The sequence below is a fragment of the Centruroides sculpturatus genome, unplaced genomic scaffold (assembly GCF_000671375.1).
Source record: "Centruroides sculpturatus isolate CEXI.00-Female unplaced genomic scaffold, Cexi_2.0 scaffold678, whole genome shotgun sequence".
NCBI classification, from domain to species: domain Eukaryota; kingdom Metazoa; phylum Arthropoda; class Arachnida; order Scorpiones; family Buthidae; genus Centruroides; species Centruroides sculpturatus.
The window spans coordinates 351680-376843 of NW_019385241.1; the positions used below are offsets into that span (position 1 = coordinate 351680).

Genomic DNA, 25164 nt, shown 5'->3' on the forward strand with positions numbered 1-25164 from the left:
TACATACATACATACATACATACATACATACATACATACAAACATTACCTCTTTATAATATTAGTATAGATAATTCTCAGTTAAAAATAGAAATTAAGATCTATACACGAATTTATATTTAACTCAGGGTGAAATATCAAAATATTAGTAAAAACTATTAATTCAATATCCTTCGAGTATGGAATGACCCAGAAGTCAGTTAACCGAGATGTATTTTTTTTTTCAGATTATTACAAGAAAGGTTAAAATAACCTTAAAAATGTGTTTCGGTTAACAAACTTCTGGACCATTCTAAATATTTTTAAAATTTACATTTTTAAGTTTGTTTCTCCTTGATGTTTTATAATATATATAGACTATTTATATTAATTATTTATAGAAAGTGTTATAATATTCTCCTTAAATATTATATTGGTATGCACAAGATAGCTCAAAAGTTAGTTAACCGTGACACATTATTTTAAGGTTATTTTAACCTTTCTTATAACAATCTTAAAATATATCTCGGTTAACTTACTTCTGGACCGTTCTGTTCTTGAGAGATAACATTAAATTAATAGCTTTTTGCTAAGATCTAATATTTCCACCCCGAGTTAAGTATATATTTGTTTAGATCTTATATATAATGTAGACCTATAGGCCTGTATGTATTTTTATATAAAGTATATATATACTGATCTATATTTTAAATTTTAATTAATGAAACTTTGTTTTCTCTTGCAGAGAGATAACGAAATATCTTCAACTAAAGTGTATCCAATTGATGATCATATGTCTATTAAAAAAGATCACTTTGGAAAAATTGAGAAATTTTAGTTGATTCAGAAATTTAGATCACAGTTAGAGAAATTGTTTATTTTTCAGGATTATCATTTACATGATTTTCAATGTTTTCAAATATACGGGTTTCTGTGTTTTGCCTTCATCTTATGTATATATTGAGTCAATAAAATTTATCTAAAATATTTGTATGGTTTAATTTGTATGAAATTTCTCGTAGAAAAATTTCTTCAGATAATAATAATAACGTGGATCAGAATATTAAGAAACTATCTGCAATTGTACATTATAATGTAATACATTTATCTATTATTTTTATTGTGTGTATTCTGCAACCGTGTCTTCTTTTATCTGTTTTTATTATGAATTTCTCATATTCATGAATATGAGAAATTCATAATATGTTTTATTATGTAGCCGACAGATGAGGGGCTTATGCCCGAAACGCGTATCGGCCTATAGGATATTCCGAATAAAGATGATGTAGAAATACCCAGTGTCTATCTATGCACCTAGTCGTGACGATAAAAACATATTATTTTTATATTTTAATTAGGTTTTTTTCAGTTCCGTTAATTACCATACATAGCATAATCAGAGGTTCTTAACTTGAGATTAGGCTACCTATGGTATTCTAAAAGAAAGCATGTCTTCCTTTTGAATACCTTATGAAGGGTGCGACTTTTAAAAAATGTTTTTCTTCTATTCAAATACACATAATGTCTTCCTTTTCTGAACAATTTGTCCTCCATTCATATTATTTTTTTTTTATCTGATAAGCCAGGAAATGAGAGACTTTAAATTACAGATTTTTAAAAGATGTACCGTTATGTTCAATTAGCGACAGAAATAAAGTAATTTAACTTATAATGAAACATTTATTTTAAAACTCAGAAAATATCAGAATATTTATTATCATAATATTCGCTTATGTGTATTAAATGTTCACAAAATTTACATAAATCACATATTGTTTCATTTTCACTAAAGAGAGCTCTGAGATCTCCAAGTATTTACATATTTTATTTTTTAAGTAAAATCTAGTCTATTTATTCCAGTCATCTAATGTGATAAGCCCTCCAATTCATTACAACCCTATTTATTAGGCTAACTAATTCAATCTAAAATATTTTATTTAGTATTATTTTCTATAAAAGATGATAAATTAACAAAAGAAGATTATTTATTACAAATTCCAGCTAACAATGAAACGACTACAGTATATTTTTCTAATTCTTTTCGCTAAATTCATCAAAGGCGTTATGATCAAGTACAACATCACACCAGTTAAATTTTACCTTTATGTTTTAATAAAAAAAAACTTCGGGTGAATTCTGTTAAAATACAGTACATCACACACTATAATAATCGGACAGAATGACCGAGCGGTTAAGGCGACAACCTACCATTCTGGAGGACCCGGGGTCGAAAACACCAGGAATTTTTCGGGGGTAGTTCTTCCGGATTCGTCGGATCCCGTCTCTTAACACCCGGCTCCCTTATTGTGGGCCTGGCGAAACCATAATGGATTTGCTATAAAAAAGGTTCTGTTAGTATCCATCGGATGGCGAAAGTTAAAAAAAAAATCTATAACAATTTTAAATATTAATTGAATTCATATCTAACTTTAAAACACTTTTACTGATAAATTTTACATGTAAATCTTGATACTGAGATAAAAATTGCCAATCGATTTTATCTTGAAATTCTAAGATAAATTCTGAAGATAACATTCGGTGTATAGAAATGAGTCGCCAGTTAACCTCATCAGCATGATCTCTTATAAATTTTTCAGAAAGAGTTTGGTTTTCTGATATTTATTTATTTATTTCAAATTCACTCTACTTTTAAATTAATTGATAAATTCAGTTAATTTATAAGCTTGAAGTACTGGTCCCTAATAACCCACGATAAACATGAAAAATGGACTTACCCTCAGGGCGGAAAGAGTTTTAAAAAAAACCATTGTACAGATAAAAAATGATTTTCGAACTAGGGTAAATTATGATAATCTGGAACGGATTAGAACCTGGATTCCTTATAGTGTCAAGTACAGCATTTTAACATAATTTTTAAGACCCATTAACGGGCAAGTAGATGAAACCACTGAACACTGGTTCAGTGGTTTTATTCACTCGGCGCGAATCCACGACAGCTGGTCATGGGTCGTCCCTCACCAACGGACTGGCCACGTGGAATTTTCCGGATTTTCTTCACATTTTTAACACCTAAATAGGGAACTGTTTAGAAAGTCCTCCCGGGAGGCATTTCCTTTCATCAGATCGTCCACGTTTTGCGTTGCCGTATACAAATAAAACCAAACCGAAGAATTTAAAGCGACTATTTGCCGCTCTGAATGACCCAAATTTGTCAAAATTGAATACTTGGGAGTTATTCATTGACAGAAAACGTGCTAAATATGTCGAGCCCACGTATAAAGACCATAAAATCAGAAAACACAACAGAAAAAGATATAATGACACTTCCATACGCGGAACGAATAATTAACAATACGTTAAAGTTCTTAAAATTAAACTGAGATAATAATTAAATTTAAATAAAATAAAAAATAATTAAATACCGAAAAGTAAAACAGAATACGGTAAATATTAATAAAAATCAAATTTTTAAATAAATTATTTTAGGCTATTTTTGGCTATATTTTATAGTAAGCGAGAAGTAATTCGGCTCTGTCGCACAGAGAAAGGAAGTGTGAAGCACGTTTTTTCCTGTAAAAATTAATCGACGACTTTAAAATGGTAAGAATTATTTTATTATTGTTATGATTATTATTATTTATTGGTCTACGAGCATTTCAGTTGTTGTTTGACAAAATAATACTTATTCATTAATGCTTATCGAAGGTTTTAGTGAACGGGTGTGAATCTATGATTGAGTGGGCATGAAGAATCCTTTATGAAAAATTGTCTTTTCACAAACACATAAATGAAATTACATAAATACATGTAAATTCGTGAAATATAAAATGTTTTATACATTTTTTTTTCCATTTTGTCATCATCGATTTGTCTTTTAGGCTCGTACTTACATAATTAGGAGGGAGAAAAACCATATATGGAAATTATATATATAAATATACACACTGTATTTGGTAGACTTGTTCTGAATGAAGGGTTCGACCCACCCCCAAATTTTGATCAGATGTGAACTCTGAATGAGGGATTTGCCACCCCCTATAAGAGCAAAAAAGTCAATGTAACCATATCTGTATGTGTGACCCTTCACAATATTTTCACCTCCGAAGGTCAGTTTATACTATGCTTGTAGTTCTGCATTTTGGTGCTCGCTGTTGCTTGCACCTTGGTGTCCACATGGGGGTGATGTGATCCCCATATCCCCAAAAACTATATATGTAGACTTTTTTTTTTCAAACTCCGATAGTCCATAAAACGAATATAAGTCTAAATAACAAAATGAATTTATTACCAAAAGTTAGGTACAAATGTTCCTTTTCAAATCGCCATGAAGATTGAGGCATTTGTCTTACCTGTGGACCAGTTTTTGCAGTCCCCTCTTCATAGAATGTTGCTGCCAGTGACTCAAGATGTGCCCTAACGTTGTTTTGAAGATCGTCATTAGCTCTGCCGTCTTAGCCATGTTTTCAGTTTGGGAAAGAGGTGGAAATCACTCAATGCTAAATTAGGGCTATACTCTGGGTGTTTAAAAAGTTCCAAGGTGAATGGAATTGCTGCCAGTGAGGTGGAAGTCTTCACACATTAAAGGTGTGAAGACTTTCACCTCAAGTCACTGGCAGCAACATTCTATGAAGAGGGATTGTATAGCTCGTCCACAGATATGCCAAATGTCTCGATCTTCTCGGTGATTGTCGAAAAGTAACCATGTTTGTACCTAACTTTTGGTAATAAATACATTTTGTTATTTACACTTGTCTTTGCTTTATGGACCATCGGAGGTTTAAAAAATCCACCCTCATAGTATCAAGTAATCCACGGTTGAGTGGGCTACTTGAAGCTGGCATTGTTGTGTGAGTTAAACGTGATAATCTTAGCAGAGTGATGTGACTCTCGATCATGTGCAACCTGGAAGTGGGCTGATTTCAGGGTCTATATCTCACCAAGGGTTGCATGTAGAGGTATGGTTCCCTTGTCTTTTTTGCTCCTGTAGGTCTACAGCTCTGATAAGGTCCAACTGTCTCATTCAGAAGTGTAATTATATCCAGATGGGTTGATTTCAGGGGACTATATTTTGCAAAGGGTCACGTGTAGATCGTCAGTTCCTTTGACATTTTTACTTCTACGGGCATGACCTACAGCTCTGATATTACCCTAAACTAACAATGAAACTAAACTGAAAATAAACTAAACTAACATCTTCCTCTATTTTTATTTTTATAAATTTCTTTATTTCTTGCATTAATGATGCTTTATTTTATAATTCTAATATAATTTAATATCTGTAATTAATTAAATACTAATGTAAAATGAATTGAATGTAAGCATTAGTCTGACTTGTATGAAAATTGTGTTTATAACTTATCTGGTTCTTCATAATTTGTTTTAGATATTTTGAGCTCATATATGTTGATTGACTGCATTGCAAGAGTGATATGACCATAATATACAAAAATTACTTGTTATATTCTGAATTAATCTAATAAATTAAAATTTACACATAATAAGATTGTGTGAGGTAAAGAAGTGTAATAAGAAATTATTACACTTACCTCATACAATCTATACCCATCATGGGTTTGGCCAGGCCCATAACAAGGCTAGCTGAATGGTGAGCACAAATTAACACTACCCAGATAGGTCACTTCATATACCCACATTGTAACGATGTTTTGTATTGGGTAAAATAACAATGCACCCAGCTGTAAGGTGGCAGTATGATCGCTTTGCCTGCTTCCTTGTTTTTTTTTAATATTTTTATTACATTTTTTCCACTGCTTGTTTATATGCACTGTACATTTTTTTGTTTTTTTTTTTTGTATAAATTTATATTTCAAAAAAATTTTACAGATAAAAAGATTGATTTATTTCTTAATCCTGTATGTAAACATCCTATAAAATTTCTTATATAGTGGATTCATTAATGAATTCAAATATACAAATATTCTTCCAAAGGTATGCCAGAAAAAGAAATATTTAAATTAGAATATGAAGAATAAAACTCAACAAAAATTGTAGAAAAATTGACAAATTATTTCAATAAATCAAGTTTTATTGTATAAGAATTAATTTCCAGTTATACAGGAGATAAAATACAATATTTATAAGACAATTATTATATATAACAATGTTATAACAACATTCTCTACACAAAAATATATAAAAAACTTTCAGTGCACCCTCCTATAAATACTATTTACATGTTAATTTCCACTCTGTTTTTGCCAGCTGAATACTTGTTATTTATTAAATGTTTTGTACCTGCCAGTCTTGTGCAGATTTGTTCATTTACAAATTTTGCAAAAGCTCTTAATTTTAATAGAAAGAATAGAAAGCTCTTAATTTTAATAGAAAGAACTTACGACATTTTTCAATTACTGGACTATAAGTATTTTCTTCCTCTTGGAACTTTGTATGGCATAAACACGTACACGTGGCTGTAAAAAGACAAAGAGAAATGTATGTGCTGTCCATTAGGTGGTACAGAGTCGCGGTGATCTCTGCTTTAGCGATTTGTCATATCTAGGTAGTGTTAATCTGTGATGGTGAGAGACAGTGCTTGTCATATCTGGGACAGACTGCTCATGAAAAATTCCTGGAGTTCTCCTCTTGGATTGGACCCACCAGTGGCCAAGTGGTTCCATTCCCTGAACACTGGGGTCATGGGTTTGCGCCTCACCAGGATGGAATGGCCACGTGGAGTTTTCCAGGTTTTCTCTACGTCTGTAATGCCTGAACAGGGGACGGTTACCCTTAAAAAGACCTCCCAGAAGGCATCCCCGTAGGCAGATGCCTAAGTGTTGCATTGCCGTAACTTAACAAAACAAACAAAAATCTCTTGGATTAAATCCCAGAGCACCCAAAGCATCCAATATTTAAATTACTGATATCAGTGAGTTAATTCTTAGATTACAGATGTTCTGTTTGAATTTTTCATAAAATAACATGAACCTATTCAATTTTAATGACTATTTTAAGCTCTCACAAGTTTAAAATAGGATACTAGAATCTTTTATGTTTATTGTAAGCAATTACATCATCACAGAATTTCCAATTAAAAAGAATTTATACTACTATTAAGTTTCTATAACAAAATATCAATTGCTTATTATTTCATGATATTTAATTTCCAGGTAGTTACATTCTGTATCTATATACATTATATTTGTGTCTATATTTATTACTGCCTTTGTTTTTTATTTTATAAAACAATTTTACATTTTGCAACTAATTCAAATAATATTTGTCTCAGAGTTAGTATAATTCCTTTCACCATTAAAAACTATCATCAACTAATCTGAAATCACCTGTTTAGTTTATATATGACAATTTCTGCAGACTTGTCTTGACACATTTGGACAAATTGAAGAACTTGTAACGTAGCTGTTCACTTAAATCAAGAATTTCATAATCCAGTGTTACAATAGATTAAGTGGGTGAATATGAAAAGTAAAGTAAATATCTTAATCTAGAATTACCAACTCAAAATATGATATGTAACACTCAATTTAAAACATTGTTGATGAATATAGCCATTAGTGACTCAGTTCTTGGTCATAAGGTCATCATCATAGGTATTTTTAATTCATAATTGCATAAATGGTAGTCTTCATGGTTAACATTAAAATGCATTGGCAAAACAATGGACTTAAGCTATTCCTCCTGTATATTTTTGTACAGTACTTGACTTTATTAATTGAATATATTTGAGGATTTTTTTTTATTCCAAGGAATGTGGAGCATTTTATTATTGTGTGTGTGTGTGTGTGTGTGTGTTATAACTAGACACCATCGGTTAAGTAGTCAGTTTTCTGGAGTCCCGGCCAACTTGCATAGGCATTAATGTTAAAAATTGCCAGTTTACTCGACACCATTTATCAGTACTGGATAAATCGACATACTTTTTCTGTTCCACACTCGTTTAGACATCTGATAAGTCGATTCCCCTCCCGAAAAAAAATGAGTTCACACCACACAGCTTAACGTCACAGCAGAATCCGATTTTACATTTTCTCACTGTTCATTCATGCATTATTTGCAGCAAGTATTCTGAAACCTAATGCTTATGCTAAAGGAAAAATGTGAACTTGTATCTGAATTTGAATGCAATAAAACTTTGCTAGCCAAATTTGCAAAACAAGAAAACCTTCCAAGAACAACATTGGTGGGAATTCTGAAGAAAAAAGAGGAAATTAAGAGACTTTTTCTTGGGTCTTCATCATGGCCGTCTTGAAAATGCCAGAAAAAGTTGCCATACAAAGATGTCAAAGATGCTCTGGTACATTGGCTAAAGAAATTTGTTCATTGAATCTTCTTGTTTCAGGGCCGGTACTGAAACAAAAAGCGGTGGAAATCACTGAGGTACTTGGAGTAGAAACCAACTTTAGTGCCAGTGATGGATGATCAGAGAGATACATTGCATGTACAGTACTGTATAAAGCACTACTGTATTTTCCTAATTGTAGTTTTATGGTTTTTTCAACTTCGTTTTAGTCATCATATCGGATAACTTGACACAATTCCACTTCCCCTTGGGGTGTCGACTTATGTGGACGTGACTATATATATATATTATGTCAAGAACTATAAGAAATTTTATAATACATGATATCAGATACTATAAAATGTGAAGAATATAAGAATGTAGATTTAGTTATGAATGAAAAGTTTCTTAATGGCTGCTCACACCCTAAATAGTGGGGCCTCTTATTGCTCTCAAAGTAGAAAGAGGCCTATTCTACAGAACTGCAATCATCTGACCAAAAAAATCCTAAATAGTGGAGTTTAATAGACATGAAAACACATAAAAATAAGCAGTAAATTTTAATCTTTCTCTAGAATTAATGATGTCATGCTAGAAAGTTTTTTACAAGTTCTAACGTGTGAATTTTATTCAATGTATTTAAGCATTTCAAAAAATAACTAGATCTGTTCGTTAATAAAACACAAGTAGAGAAAGAAATAAGATTTGTTGGGAGATCAAAAATTTTATTCTCAAAATTTAAATTCATTTCTGAACAGAACATAGGAAAAAATAATTTATTGGATCTTACTTTTATTGTAAGAAGGTGCTGTTGATTAATCTACAGAAATTGATGGCCAAATGGCAGAAACAATTAAGACATTGACCTACCACTCTTGGGATCCGAAATTGAATTCCGGCAATATATCCAGGGTGGTTTGTCCTGGATATATTGGGCCCCTAGATGATGTAAGTTCAAACTTTTGGAATTTTAGTTTTCTTTTATGTGTAACTTTATTATTTTACCACATCATTAGCATTATTATCACTATTATTATTCCTCACATTTAAAGCTTATAAAAGAAAAGGGGAATTGTGGTGTTATTCCCGTTTAGCAAAAATAGGCCTCTAGATTCTTTAGCGAAAACAAGCCTCTCTTACATTGTTAAATAAAATTTTCTTCACATTAATTTTTGGATATGTTGGTTTTGTGATATTTGAAGTGTAACAAACAAGAGCGCACAAGGAAATTGTCCATAATATTAACAATTAATAAATAAAACACTGTGACTATGCTACCCTATTTTCATATCACTTATTTTTTTTGCCCATGTGCAGTAATGTCTGAAGCTTATTCTTTTGTGAAGACATAGTATATAAAATATATAAAAATAAATTGAAGAAATAAATTTTATTTAACAACATAAAACAGTTAAATCTACAGAGGCTTTATATTAAAAAGCTTCTTTCCTGTATTATTTAATTACAAATACAGTAGAGCGTCGTTTATCCGAATCAATTGGGGACTGGGGTTGTTCGGATAACCGATTATGTACGAAAAAATATATTAACCTATCCCATGTTGAAATTTTTCCCCGTTGCATGTCGCTTCGCGTTGAATTTTCGTCGATGTTAACACTAATGTAAACTTTTTAAAATAATAATCATGGCTATTGTATCGTTAAAAATTATTTTTTTATTTTGTACAAACAAAATAAATATATTGAAAAATAAAAACAAAAAAAATTATACTTTAGAAGTTAATCTAGTATCAAAAGCGTTCGATTCAGTCCTGGGAAAAACACCACACAAAAGTATCAGTGCTGCTAGCTAAAACACACACATCAACAAAAAAAATATTGGAGTAGCCCAAGATGTAGCCAGAGATTGCAGCGCCACAGCACTAGTAAAAATTTAAATTTGCCGACTGGAATTCTTTCGGATAAACGACGCTCTACTGTAATCACAAATCTGAATATACCTTAAAAATTTATGCAACACTAAAAACCCATATTAATTTCTTAAAATTACATTTTGAACGCAAAAATTTATTATTAAGTTGCATTTATTCTTTATATACTATTGATTAAAGTGCTTTCTCTATTTTAAAAGTAAGTTAGAATAAGAAGAAACTCTGCAATATATGTTAATGACTATATGAGAACTAATTAATTATTTAAAATAATTTTTATTGTGAACATAAAAGGAAGAACTAAAAAGTATTTGGAACAGATAGATATATTCTTTACTTACAGAATTTTTCATCTAGTCTTAAGAATAAAATGGAAATTTTGTTTATGACACTGTTGTACTGTGGCATTTGTTTGGATTTGCAGTGTTGTTAAATTTTGTTTTCTTTTCTCTTGACTGGAAAATTTATCTTTCTTTTTATTTATGTGATTTCCTGTAAGCTTTTTTCATCGTATTTTATAGAAAAATTTGCAAAGTCCACAAATTTGTTCTCTTCAAATGACAATAAAGGTTCATTTCAGCAAAAGAATNACTAAGTACTCTATTTTTCCGAAGGAGCAAGACTACTTGATCAAAGTACACACACACACACACGCACATTTTTTTTTTCCTGAAGTAGCTAGATTGCACACTTTTTAGTTGAACTAACTTTTCTGGAAAGGTGAATGTGAAGTGCAAAAGCTGTAGAATAAAGATATGGAGATGTAAAATTTTATTGCTCCCCTTTTACCTCTTATTAAATATTTGTTAAAAATTAATTTTTTATACAAATAAATATTAATGTAAGTTAAATATTAAAAACACTAACTATAACAGTATTTGGGTAAATGCCCGGGGATCCTTTCAGAGTTCAGAGTAGGGTAACTCCCTATGAGTGCCTCTGCCCCCCATAAGATGACTTGGTATTTAATTTTGCCGGAGTCAAGTGTTTTTTTTACAGACTCCACAGCCCTGCTTAGTAGTACAATAATTCACATTATTATTAGGATTATAAATTATATCTAGATCAGTAACAATACAATATTAAAGGAAAAAGTATTTAAAAACAATCCAAATGAGAACAAAAATCAAGAATTGAAAATTGAGCTAGCATATCCTACAAATGTGATGGAGACAGAAGAAAAGAAAATAACCACAACCATAAACAAGAGAGGAGAACTATTACCAAGATTTTTTACTGGACTTGTTTAGTATTGTATTATTAATCACCTAGATATAATTTATAATCTTAATAATAATGTCACAATTTTGTAATTATAGTACTACTAAGCCTAAGGTATATTTCAAGTGTTGGCAATTATCACCATAGACTGTTTTTTATGTTATCTAATTGAAAAGGACCATAAGGCCGAAATGCATTTTGGAGAGATTGATTAAATATGCTGGGAGTATAATAAGCCTATTATTAGTCCTAAGTAACTATGTTTTTGTAACTACATAGGCTTGTTTTTGCTAAATGGAAAATGACATCATAATTTTTAATCTTTTTCTTTATGATCTTTAAATGTGAAGAATAAAAATAGTAATGCTAATAGTAATAATGCTAGTGATGTAGAAAAATAATAAAGTTACACATAAAAAAATAACTAAAACTAAAACTCTGAAGATTCAAATCTGCACTGTCTAGCTCCAGTACGTAGCATCTTATTCACTCTGCTATCGCTGTCCTGGGGCATGAAACTTGCAAAGACTTATAATCTAAACACTAGATTTTCAGAGGTCCAATTTTTGGAAATGCTTGATAAGTGGGTCCTATTGTTTGAACAAGGAGCTGCTTGTGTTTAAGGCTGTGTGTTCATCAAAGTTTCGTGTGAATTGTCAACATCTGGCTCTCCTATTGTTAGCAATAGCAATCATTTTTGGATAATTTTTTAATGAATAACACATTTGATCACAATGTTTAAACAGTATTTCACAGGTTCTGTCATGTCAAAATTTTTGTTTTAGTTACTGAAAAAAGATCAAAGTGAAAAAAGTCATCTCAAAAAATTCCCAAAATTTCTATCAGTCAATAAATAATCCCCAGTCTGGAAACACTGGGCGGCATTGCACACAACTGCCTTTGGTTCTCAATGTCACTTCCTGCTTTTCTGTCCGAACTTGCCACACACCATGAAATTGCTAGGTATGTGGTGCACAGGACTCATTGTACAGAAGCTTGACATTTTGCTGTTTTTCCTGAAGTGTGATTTGTGATTCGATTTCACACTGAATGTTGAAACAAGTGGACTAGGGATTTTATCACCAGTGTTATATTTTTATCACCACTTTAATAAAAATATTGGCCAGTGGCTATTTTGGTGCTATGTAGTGTGCAACTTCTGGTTAATAGACCTGAAAACATCAAAATAAGTACTGAAGTTTAATTTTTCTCTAGAATTAATGATGTCATGCTAGAAAGTTCTTTATAAGTTCTAACTAATCCATGAATTTTATTCAATTTACTTAGGCATATCAAAAAATTATTAGATCAATTCATTAACAAAACACAAATAGAGAAGGAATTGGAAAATTGATCACTGGTAACTGACCACTAAAAAATTTTTAATTGCAGTTTCAGTGTTTTTCCTCTTAACCAATTTTATGAAATTGGAATATTTTTTAATTAGTTACTGAGTAGTTTCCAATATGGAATTTCATAACTTCTATCAAACTTTGAAGTAACTAATAAAACAGTTTAATTGAAAATTATTTAAAAATGACCTATGAAAGCAACTTTAAAAATTTATTCATTTATTCCATGACAAAATTATTTGATATTCCATGTAAATATTTGATAATATAGCACTGTACAAGATGACAAATCTGATCATGGACTCGTAGATATTTGCTGAGTTTTTAGCTGATGGCTGATAACCCAGCATGTAGTCATCAATAAATTTCTATATCATTATATGATCAATTCCAGTTTTTGACTACACAGATCAGGGGTCGCCAAACTTTTTTGATCATCGATCCCCTACAACTTTTCGAAACCTCGCATCAACCCCCACCAAAAAGTTTGTGTTACAAGAAAAAAAAAGCTCTTACTATTTTAATATATATCTTTTAATTTTACATTTTTTACATTTATTGTACATATGTTAATAATGATTTTTGTAACTGACAATCAATGAGACGGATAAGCTTGATAATCCTTGGCAAGATTAGCAATATTCGGTTTAAAATTTGTAAGTTTTAGTCTTTTCATCGACCCCCAATAATGTTATATCGACCTCCAGGGGTCAATATAGACCACTGTGGCAATCCGTGATACAGATTGTATGATAATTCAAAATTGCAAATAAATTTGAAAATTGTCTTTTGTTTTTGTGTCAGCATTAATTATATAACGTGAATAAAACATTATAAAATGATGATTTTTCCAAAGAAAAGATGAACGACTGAAAATTTTGGGCAATCAATTTTCCTGGTAGTTGTTTTGGCAGCCAGTTATTCTGGCATTTGACCAGAAGCAGTCACAAGTCATATACCAATAAATGTATCATCATCATTTATTTGTAACTTTTATGATTATAAAATTTAGAATAATTCAGCTAAATGTAAATGTATATAATCAAATGTGATACTGAATTATTCACAGTCATATTAATTATTTTTCATTTGTACAAATATTAAAAAAAATGATAGATGGATGGCCAAGGTGATTAATGCATGAGCTTATTTTAATGCATTTTGGGAGAGCCAGGATAAAATGAAAATGAGCAACTCCCCAGGATTTTTTTAGGAGTGGTTGGGGTTGGTCCCTTCTCATCCATCTGTACCATTTGTGATACGTAAATAGATAGGCTTAAATACATAATTAGCACCATAAATTAACTACAACACAAAATTTATAGCATTTTCATAGAATAGTTAAGATATATTTTGTGTAAATGTTGCATGAACACTTTTCTGAAATGATAAAAAAATAAATTTGTTTTCCATACTCTAGAGATGAATTTAATAGTTTGAAATTTTAAGCTTATTTAGGTATTTTTTCTAATATGCATTTTAATTGTGTTTACACTTATACAATGAATTTTTCTGTGGTTATATAGGCTCAGTTAATGTCATTGAATCCTGTGAGAATATTAAAAGGAGATGCTGAAGAAGAAAAGGCAGAAACTGCTCGTCTGTCATCTTTTGTTGGAGCAATTGCTATAGGCGAACTAGTTAAGAGCACGCTTGGACCAAAAGGAATGGTAAATATATAACTTAATACTGTTCATTTTCAATTGAACGAATCATTGTTTTCATTTTTAATGTAACAAAGAAATTATTGAAATATTTACATAGGATAAAATACTTGTGAGTGAAGGTAGAAATGAAGGAAGAGTCGAAGTTACAAATGACGGAGCTACTATTCTTCGTTCGATTGGCGTCGATAATCCTGCAGCAAAAATATTAGTTGGTGGGACTTATTATATTGCTTTGTAATTTATAAGAGGATAAAAAGAATGTAATGAGCATGAAATGAAATGCTAATTTATTTATTATTAGATATATCTAAAGTTCAAGATGATGAAGTAGGAGATGGAACAACTTCTGTTGCTGTTCTTGCTGCAGAATTTCTGAAAGAAGCAGAAAGATTAATTGCAATGAAAATTCATCCCCAAACAATTATTGCTGGTTGGAGAAAATCAGTTAATAAGGCTCGAGAAGTTCTAACTAATGCCGCTCAGGATAACAGGTGACTTTAATAATTATTATTAAATTATTTAGAATAATTTGTATCATTTTTCATCATTGTAAGAATATAGGAAATCAGAATATTCAAAACATTAATCTTTGAATAGTATGTATTCTTATTATCAAAAAATATTACAAGTGAAATTATTTTATACTGTTGCCAAATGAAATTTTTTATTTTATTATGTACAGTCTTGCTTTCATGCAAATTAATGTACCACTACTTTGCAAATCATGAGCACAATTTTTGATACAGATAAACTAATTCTAGATGCTTTTGCTGTAACATATCCAGCATCATGTTAAATCCACACCTAGATGAATTCAGACATTTTCAAGGCTAAAGAAGGCTCAATGCACTATTAAGTACATGTACTGTACCTAATAACATCTCAGTGTAGTAGGTATCTATTTTCATTGATACTGTATTGGTTCTTTTTCTTTTTTTCTTGGCAGTAAGAAATCTTATTTTTGAAGACATATTTATTAGAAATTTAGATATCATCAAGATTGCAATATGAGATTCAGTTTGATATTTAGTTTAAATCTTGAATTGTGTCAAATTCTTAATGATTCTTATTAACAAAAAATACATTTTAAGAATATGGATTTACTGAAATCCCTTTTTTAAAATTGTTTTACAGATCTAAGTTTCCCCCCAGAGTTGAAGAGCTGCCAAATATTCATTGTAATAACTTTAAAATACAGTGGAACCTCGGTATACGACCTTAATCCGTTCCTAATGTTTGGACTTATACCGAATAGGACATATACCAAACCAACCTTTCCCATAAGAAGTAATGTAAAAATGATTAATCCGTTCTCATGAAAAAAAATGGCTGGCTTTAAACACCTTGCTTTCCTGGCTAGTTCCTGTTTGATTTTTCATGAGATCAGCATGTATCTTTTTAGCTTTCTTGCAAATAATTGCTTCTGATATGCTGTCACCAGCACACTGTTTTACAGTTATCCAAACCAAAAGCAATTTCTCAACATGATCTAATGTCTTTGATCTCTGTTTAGAAATTGATTTAACCCCTTTCGCAATGTTAGCAGATTTAATAATGTCTTTATTTTTTGTGATTGTCGATATCGTCATTCTCGGAATATGGTATGAAACAGTTAAATCTCGAACACACATGCCACCTTCATATTCCTCAACAATCTCTTTTTTCAGTTCCATTGTGATTCTAGTAATTTTTTTAGTTTTCTGTTGCTTTTCACTTGCCTTTTTGCAATTTATGATTAATAAAAATAATAAAATTTTACTTACAAATTAAAATCAGAAGAAATTTAACAAAGTTAGAAACTGTGGCATCGTGAACGTCTAGTCTAGTCTAGTACACCAATAGTGCTACTTGTTCATAGATGGCGTGTATAATTGAATTAAGTCATATACCAAGCAAAATTTGTTTCATCCAAACAGGACGTGTTCCGAATTGGACGTATTCTAAAGCAGACGTATACCGAGGTACCACTGTAGTTTGATTCTAAAAGAAAAGAAGGTTTTGATCTGATGAGCCATGCACTTCTCCCACTGCCACGTCATGGACCTTCCCATTTTTCGCACCAGTCTGACACTAATAGTGAGCCGCAATGGTCATTTACTGTTTATAGTGTGACAAAATTAAAGATTCCGCCAAGTGTGAGGTTCGTAGTGTAATATGCGTTTTGAATGCGAAAAAAGTCCGCCCTATTGAAATATACAGATAGATAACCACAGTTTATGGTAATGTGATGAATGAAACTTCACTTCAAAACAAAAAGTGGGGATTGTTGTCCAGAGGCATTGTGCTTCTTCAGGATAACGCACGTCTGCATGCTGCTGCATTGACAAAGAACTTGCTTCAGCAGTTTAAGTGGGACATTTTTGAACTCTCCTTATAGCCCAGACTTGGCTCCAAGTGATTACCATCTTTTCCCAAAATTGAAGGATTTTTTGGCTGAGAATCACTGTGGAAGTGACAATGACTGAAAGAGGCTGTTAATGACTGGTACTGGTTCAAGAACTTGGTGGTAACTGAGTGTGCAGAAGGCATAGAAAAGCTGGTGATATGCTATGACAAATGTTTAAATTTGTATGGTGACTATGTAGAAAAATAGCTAAGGTATCATATGTGTTGTAAAATAAGTTTTCATTATATATATATATATAAATGGATGTGTGTGTCCCTATATTTCACTTTTTAGCCAAAACTACACATTGCACATGAATGGTGTTTGTATGTGGTAGTAGTCCCAAGTCTCCATTCGTGCACTATGGTGGTTGCATCTCGATAGCTATAAGGGTGCGGGAGATATGGGCTTGAAAGTGGTTGAAAGTGGAAGATTTTCTATTTTGATTTTAAAAATTTTCGAATTTGAATTTAAATTTGAATTGGTTCAATTATAGAACGATTGTAAACATTCCAGAAAATTGATCAAATTGAAAATAGTTGGTTTAACTGGAAGTAAAAGTTCTCTAATTAGTCTGGAAATGGGAGACCTAATTCTTGCATTCTGTGAAAACGGGTAAGATTGGCTATAATGTAATTATCTTAATCTTTACTATCGTTACTTTTTGCCCACAAATAAAAACCCAGCGAAGCAGGTCCTTGCAGCTAGTCTTAAATAAAAATATCTAGAGAAACAAACATTCTTTACTTTTAGAATGACCTTTGTATTTCAGTACCTGTTACCAGTTTTTTGATTTCTTATAAGATTTACCACAATATTACAAATTTCTGATCATGATGCAATTATCCTGCAATTTAAAAATGAAATAAATTGTTTTATCTTGATAATGGTCTATAGATAGACGAAAAGCACTTGATTTCTAATAATCTTTCACTTGTTCTGGCATTTTGTTTTATTTTGAGAACATGTTTAAAACAAGCTTGGATGTAATTTTAAAAATGTGCATTTTAAATTATCCACTTTTAAACTCCAAGTACAAATGAAATTATGTAAATAAGAGAGTAGTTATTACATTAGAAGTTGATGTGTATAAATTACAAAATTAGGGCAACAGTGTCCACAACAGACTTGACTCATCACTCCTATTGACTGTTGAAGTAAAAAAAAAAACAATTAACCAAACAGTCAACACTGACCAATTTGTTTTTATCTTAATTTTGCTGCTTGTGTATGTCAGCCTTAACAATAAGCAGATAATTTAGAACATACTGTTACTCAATGTTATTTTGACAGAAAAATGTATGCTTCCCAATTAATTCTAATCTTGTTAAAAATATTTCTTAATTTAAAATTTTTATCAAAATGAAAAAACAAAAAATTGTACATAATTATTATAGGCAGTCTGTCCCAAGTTTTTTAATTACTTGTGAAAGACTGATTTTATCTATTGATCATTAAACTGCTATTGCTTAGCTGCTAATGAATAGCTGTCTTTTTTAATTCTTTCTGCCCTTAGGCCCTCTCAGTACCAAAAGTGTAATTTTTAGCAAACCAATTATGGGCATGGTGATAGGTGAGGCCAAACAAATCTGAATGGACTCCCAAAAAGTTCCTGGGGTTTTTTGATCCATCTGGATTCAATCCCAGGTCTTCAGAATGGTAGGCTGCCACTTTAACCACTTGAGTCAATGAATAACTGTTTCTTGAAAATTTTGGAGTTTAGAGGCAAGAGTTTGAAGAGCTTGCCCACAATATTGAGAATGTGACAATGTTCTGGTTTGCAAGTTTTTTTTTATTCAGTGGTTGTGACTATTTTTCATTTGCTGAACTGAAATGACAAATGCAAAGCACTTGTTTTGATGATATTGGAGAAAGGGTAGAGGACTACAGTAGAGCATCGATTATCCGACTCAATTGGGGACTGGGGTTGGTCGGATAACTGAAAAAATGGATAACCGAAAAATATGAAAAAATACATTATTAGTATAGTATATTAGTATATCCCATGTAATTAGTATATCGCTATTGTATTGTTAAAAATTAGAAAATTAAGCCTCGTTTAAATACTGGCTCCCTTTTATGGTCGAGCCAGTGTTGCCAGCTAAAACAAGTAAAAATACTATTAAAGTAGCCAAGACATAGCCAAATATTGTGGCAGACATTTGAATTTGCCGACTAGAATGCGGTCGGTTAACCGATGTGACGGTTGATCGATGCTCTACTGTATTTTAAAATGCATAAACTATATAAAATTTAATAAAATAAAACAGACATTCATTGAAGTTCAACCCCTCTCCCTTGTCCTACTTGTTTTAACCTCCTCCCTCCCATCATGGATGCCATTTATGAACAGCCCGTTAGAATATATATGAATTATATATAAATATAAACACATCCACTAACCTGACTACTTAATTAAAACCAGATGAACTGTTTAATTATAGAACTATAATATGGATAAGTTAATTAAATATGAAATAATTTGTCTAGAGGCAGACAGTTAGGNCATAAGTAAAAATAAAAGACAGTGTATATACTAACTATATTTAGTGTTCTGAATACAATATATAATTACATTTTTTAGTATATCTTAATAGAATATTTTAAAACTTACATTATTTATTTAGCTCAAATCCTGAAAAATTTAGAGAGGATTTAATGAACATTGCTCGTACAACTCTTAGTTCGAAAATATTATCTCAGCACAAGGATTTTTTTGCACAATTAGCCGTAGATGCTGTACTGAGATTAAAAGGATCGGGAAATCTGCAAGCTATTCAAATAATTAAAAAATTAGGTGGAAGTCTTACCGATTCTTTCCTTGATGAAGGTAAGTTACAGTTTAATTCAAATGGTTTGTAAATTTGATATTTTGATAACTAAATTGAATCACTTGGTTTAGGATTTCTGCTGGATAAGAAAGTCGGTGTTAATCAACCCAAAAAAGTTGAGAATGCACGAATATTGATTGCTAATACTCCTATGGATACCGATAAAATTAAAATATTTGGATCAAGAGTAAGAGTAGATTCTGTTGCAAAAGTTGCTGAATTAGAAATTGCAGAAAAAGAAAAAATGAAGGACAAGGTAAAATATTTTACTATATGTAATTTGTACAATAATTTAGACATCCATTTAATATGAAATATATTTTCAGGTTGATATGATCCTGAAGCATAACATTAATGTATTTATTAACCGACAATTAATATATAATTATCCTGAACAACTGTTCTCTGATGCTGGAGTTATGGCAATAGAACATGCAGATTTTGATGGAATTGAAAGATTAGCATTAGTTACAGGTATTTTTTAATGTATTTGTTTTAATATTTATGTGGATGTGGATAATATAATTCATTCATTTCTAGGTGGAGAAATAGTTTCAACATTTGGTAATCCAGATAAAGTGAAATTAGGTCATTGTAAGTGCATTGAAGAAGTTATGATTGGAGAGGATAAATTATTAAAATTTTCTGGCGTTCCTCTGGGAGAAGCATGCACTATTGTCCTACGTGGAGCCACTCAACAAATATTAGATGAAGCCGAGAGATCTCTTCACGATGCTTTGTGTGTTTTATCTCAGACCGTAAAAGAAACTCGCATTGTTTATGGTGGAGGAAGTTCTGAAATGCTGATGGCCAATGCCATTATGCATCTTGCTGAAAAAACAGCTGGAAAAGAAGCCATAGCTATGGAATCATTTGCTAAAGCATTACATCAAGTAATTATCCATTATCGTTTTTCTAATTGTTTAAAAAAAAAAATTGAGATTTTAATTCTTAATATGCTCCTGATAGATTCCAACCATTATTGCTGATAATGCAGGTTATGACAGTGCTGAATTGGTGGCCGAACTCAGAGCAGCTCATTCACAAGGAAAACATACTTATGGATTAGGTATATAAATATTTCATAATAGCTATCATAATTTAAGTCAAAAGAATTAATCTAATCTATATTTCTTTAGAACAAAAAACAAAGCTAGTTGATCATGAGGTTTTACTAATTGCTATTAAATTTGATTTCAGATATGCAGAAAGGTTGCATTGGTGACATGCAAAAATTAGGAATCACAGAGTCCTTCATTGTAAAACGACAAGTTCTGTTGAGTGCAGCAGAAGCTGCAGAAATGATTCTCAGGGTGGACAATATCATAAAATCGGCACCCCGTCAACGCCAACCAGACCATAGTCATTAGTGGCACTACGCATTTGGTATCAGCAAATATTTTCTGTTAAGGACAATATTTAAACTAAAAGGCATTTGTTTTTTTTATTTGTACTAATTGATGCAATAAAAGTTCCAATGAAAAGTAAATTTTTATTTGATTTGCAATAAAAGCGAATCCTATACAAAACAAAAAAATTCCAATGTGTTTTTATAAATATTCCAAATTACATTCTTCTTTAAAAATAGCCGACATTCATGCACCCAGTTTTAGAGAGGACTTCTGAGTCAAATTAATCTTGTCTCCCAAACTCAGAGCCATACCCTTTAAATAAAAAAATATATATATACATTATTACATTACAAATCTAAAGTAACACCAGCAAAATTTTTAAGAATTCTACATACTTGACTTTTTGCCCTGATTCTTATATGACCGGTAACAGGAGAATCTGGGTTATTGGGATTTGTTTCAATACTAACATTGGCTAAAGCATCTTCTCCAAAAATGGATCGGGCATAAAGATTTGCCGCCATAAATCCACATTCTCCAGAAAGTGCCTGTAAGCAAGAATTTAAATTCAGGCTGCCAAAAACAATTGCAATTAACAGTGTATAATTACCTTTTCGGGAGTGAGACACTTCATATTTGTTGATTTAATCAAATGTTGCAGATAAGTATGAAGGTTTCTGAGGCCAGTATTAACTGATACCTTAAAAAATGCAAAATTATTTTAGAGTTATATAAATTTCTTATTTTAACTAAGTACAGTCAACATTTCATACCTTATTTTCCCATTCAAATTCTGCCCACATTGTACGGAATTCAGTATCAGTGCAGGATGCTGGAACTATGTAGTCCATAATGTCTATGTGGATATCATTCAAAACCACAACATTGCGATCACTTGTTGAACCACTCACATCATATACTAAAAGTACACACAATTTTTGAAAAAATTAAGCTAGACAGCAAGAATTTTGCAAGACAAGTATTGTACATATCAATTAATATCTAGCATACATGATCTGAAAATCTGTTCTCTGTATTTGAAGTTTATCAAATACAGAAAACAGCATTTCTCATAGTCTAGTAAAACTATTCTGCTTTCTCTTATGAACAAATATTCATCCATAATACATTATAAGGTAAATATCAAATCCTATATTTCACAATAAATATAAAATATACACATCTTTAAAACTGAATATATAGGGTGATTCACTTGGAATTTTGTTACACATCACAGTTAATTTAAATATTCTGTTCATGTTTCGTGTCCATTCTTTATATTGTATGGAGAAATTCCACATGAAAGTGTTCAGTCCCAAGTGAATCAACCTATATTTGACAACAGATTTTATTTCTTGAAAGCCATCTTTGGAGTAATTAATGGAATTTGTGTATGCCAGTCTTATTGTTTGCTATTTTAAGATGTATTATTAAAAATAAAAATGCAACCATCCAACAATAACAAAGTAATTCTTTTCTGTGAAAAAATATTAACATTTATGTTTGCTGTTGTCAACATTTAATTGAATTAATTAGAATCTATTCCACATTTTCCATAATTCAATATAATTGTACATGTTATTTTAAGAATTTAATTATTGGTTTAANAATGAAAGAGACTGGCAAAGGCAAAGACAAAGTGATAGGGAAGAAGGACAAAAAGAAATGTAAGTTGGAAGTAGTTTTAAATGTACAAATATATAAAATAGTAAAGTTTATTGAAAAATGTCAACATTCAACGAAAAATGTTAGTGTTTAATGTAACAATTATTGGTTTTAATACAGGAGTGTTTTAAAAGTAATATTGATTGTGATTGTCATTGGAATGAATTATTGGAGGATAGATGGAATAGAAAGAAAGAACATTAAAATAGTAGGAATTTTATAATTTATTATCGTAGGCGTAAAATTTTTGTGAGAAACATTGTCGGTAAATTAAATTTGTTTGAATTTTATTTAGAATTGGTTTGTCAAATACCTGCTGAAGAGTACAAGTCCGAAACGCAAATTGTATGTGTCCAGGTAATTGAAAATAAAACAATTTTAATCTGTGTAACTGTGAGGCTGCAATCTTGTACACCAGTATGATAAGTCCTATTAATAGAAATACACTGATATAGTGATTAAAAGAATAAATTTGATTAAATTAAGGACATAGATGCATATTAATTAATTAGAATCTACTGCACATTTTCCATAATTCAATATAATTGCACATGTTATTTTAAGAATTTAATTATTGGTTTAATGCTTATTTTATTAAAATGATACATAATTATGTTGTCCTCAACTTCCATAATCAAGTTAATGGCTTAGAACATGTTACTCAATTAATCAAGAGTATCTTGATGCAGTGTCAGTCAGGTATCAGTAATTAATTCAGTGTCAAAGAAACTGCATTTAATGCTGTCATCTTTGATCTTGCTTGATAAATTAATTTATAGTAATCTTATTTTTGTCCTCTTTCATAACTCACTTAAAGAGTCATCTTCTAACAATATCTTATTTGTAATTGCAAATAAAATAAGCTTGATATTTATTCTAATTAATGAACATATGATAAAAACAAATGATTTTCAGGGCTCTGATTCACAAACACCCTGTATCATAACATGATGAAATTCATCGTAGATGCAAAAAGTTCATATTCACAAAGCACATTGTAAGCTAAAATATTAGATATCGTAGTAGTTATGAGACTTTTTACAAGAGCCCTCATAAGTCCAGGTACTGGTGGCCGAGTATTTGGTTCTATCGATACATAATTCAATCTTTTTTTCTGATTTGAAACTTCTAAGATGTTGTCAAATGACAAAAATATTGATATTAATTCCACTGTGAAGAATTCTAAGATTTTTTAAGACAACATTCTATAAACAGTTTTTATTATAATTTAATGTTATCTTTTATCACCCAAAAAAACTTAGTTTGTCAATTTATTTCAAACTTCTTTAATATTTCTATTAATATAACTACTTGGGTAGATTTAGTTCTACACAAACCAGTTACATTTTTAAGTATGGTCTATTATACATATGAATAATTAATCTAAAAATAACTAATTCCTATGCATTTTAATTCTAAAGAAATAAAATGCTACCTTTCCCCAGACTACAGATTAAATACTACATGCAGCGAGAAAATTCTAAAAGAAACGTCTTTCTGTTGGTTCTATTAAAACAGAAGCAGTCACTGGTGATGTCATAAGACACACTCATTACCAATTCCTTCTGTTTTATCATAAGTACTGCGATATGTTTTGTGAAGAATACAAAATATAAAATGTTGTTAGTTTCTCATAACTCTACGATACTAGAAAGATACTACATCGTATCTTATGAGACGTTTGTAAATCCGGGCCCAGGAACATAAAACATCCAACTAACTATACTAAACACTCCTCATTATCCTGACTTATATTTTTAATTATGATATGGTATTAAATAAAGACAATAAAGCATCATTTTTAAAGTGTATTCTTCAAATTAAAATGTGCTAAATCTGAAATGTATGAGATTGCAAGTATGTAATATATTTAATTCAATTCTTATGTGTTGTTTTTAATGGTGATGTTAGATACAGTATTTATATTGATAGAATCCTGAAACAGAGCTAAAGTGATAACTAATTTATAGATTTACAAATTTTGAATACTTTTTCTATCTTTTTTTAGATTCATACAATCCTGGAAATTTCAAAAAGCCAAGCATGTGTTTCCAAATTTCTTCTTAAAAGATATTACATTAAAAAATTTAATTTTGATATGTAATATTAGTTACTTATTATTTCAATTTCATGGTATACTAATTCAGCATGCCTACAATTCTATAGTAAACTCTTAACAGACTAACTCACATCATTATAGAATCAAATTTAACAAAGCCTTAACAATTTGTGTGTGATAAATCTGTAACAATACATAATTATCATTTATTTTTTTTATTAAGCTCTTTCTACACTGTGTCCATTTTAAGATGGCTTTTCTCATATCTATCATCAGGTTGACCAGACCCAGAATGATGGCTGTTCCTCACTTTTCAACTACAAATCAATATAATAGAAATTTTTAAGATTTTATTCTGAATCAAAGAGTGACAGATTGCCTCAATTATTAAAAATCTAAAAGTTATTAAAAGGTATTACAAAGATCATTCAAGTATCATTTTAATATCAATGTCAATATTTTCTACTTCACATAATTTATTTTACTTTATATTAAATTTTATTTATTTTATTTTTTATTTCAATTCGTTCCATAACACCATATA

The 25164-nt window shown here is 30.6% G+C and overlaps 2 protein-coding genes across 2 annotated transcripts in view; one reads left to right on the forward strand and one right to left on the reverse strand.

Moving 5' to 3' along the window:
• Positions 1–3433: 3433 nt before the first annotated feature.
• LOC111636618 (T-complex protein 1 subunit beta-like) lies at positions 3434–21033 on the forward strand. Its single transcript, XM_023381901.1, has 10 exons — positions 3434–3539; positions 14187–14330; positions 14425–14539; positions 14629–14818; positions 19341–19543; positions 19616–19800; positions 19871–20018; positions 20085–20437; positions 20514–20613; positions 20745–21033. The coding sequence occupies exons 1-10, from the start codon at positions 3537–3539 to the stop codon at positions 20912–20914; spliced, it is 1611 nt and encodes a 536-aa protein (XP_023237669.1). The 5' UTR covers positions 3434–3536; the 3' UTR covers positions 20915–21033.
• Positions 21007–25164, reverse strand: part of LOC111636617 (coatomer subunit beta-like) — a 49556-nt gene continuing 45398 nt past the window's right edge. The window contains exons 21-24 of the mRNA XM_023381900.1: positions 21670–21815; positions 21507–21596; positions 21292–21444; positions 21007–21208 (exon numbers count right to left, since the gene is read on the reverse strand). Coding sequence (XP_023237668.1) covers positions 21140–21208; positions 21292–21444; positions 21507–21596; positions 21670–21815 — 458 coding nt within the window. The 3' untranslated portion in view covers positions 21007–21139. The remainder of the gene's footprint in view (positions 21209–21291; positions 21445–21506; positions 21597–21669; positions 21816–25164) is intronic.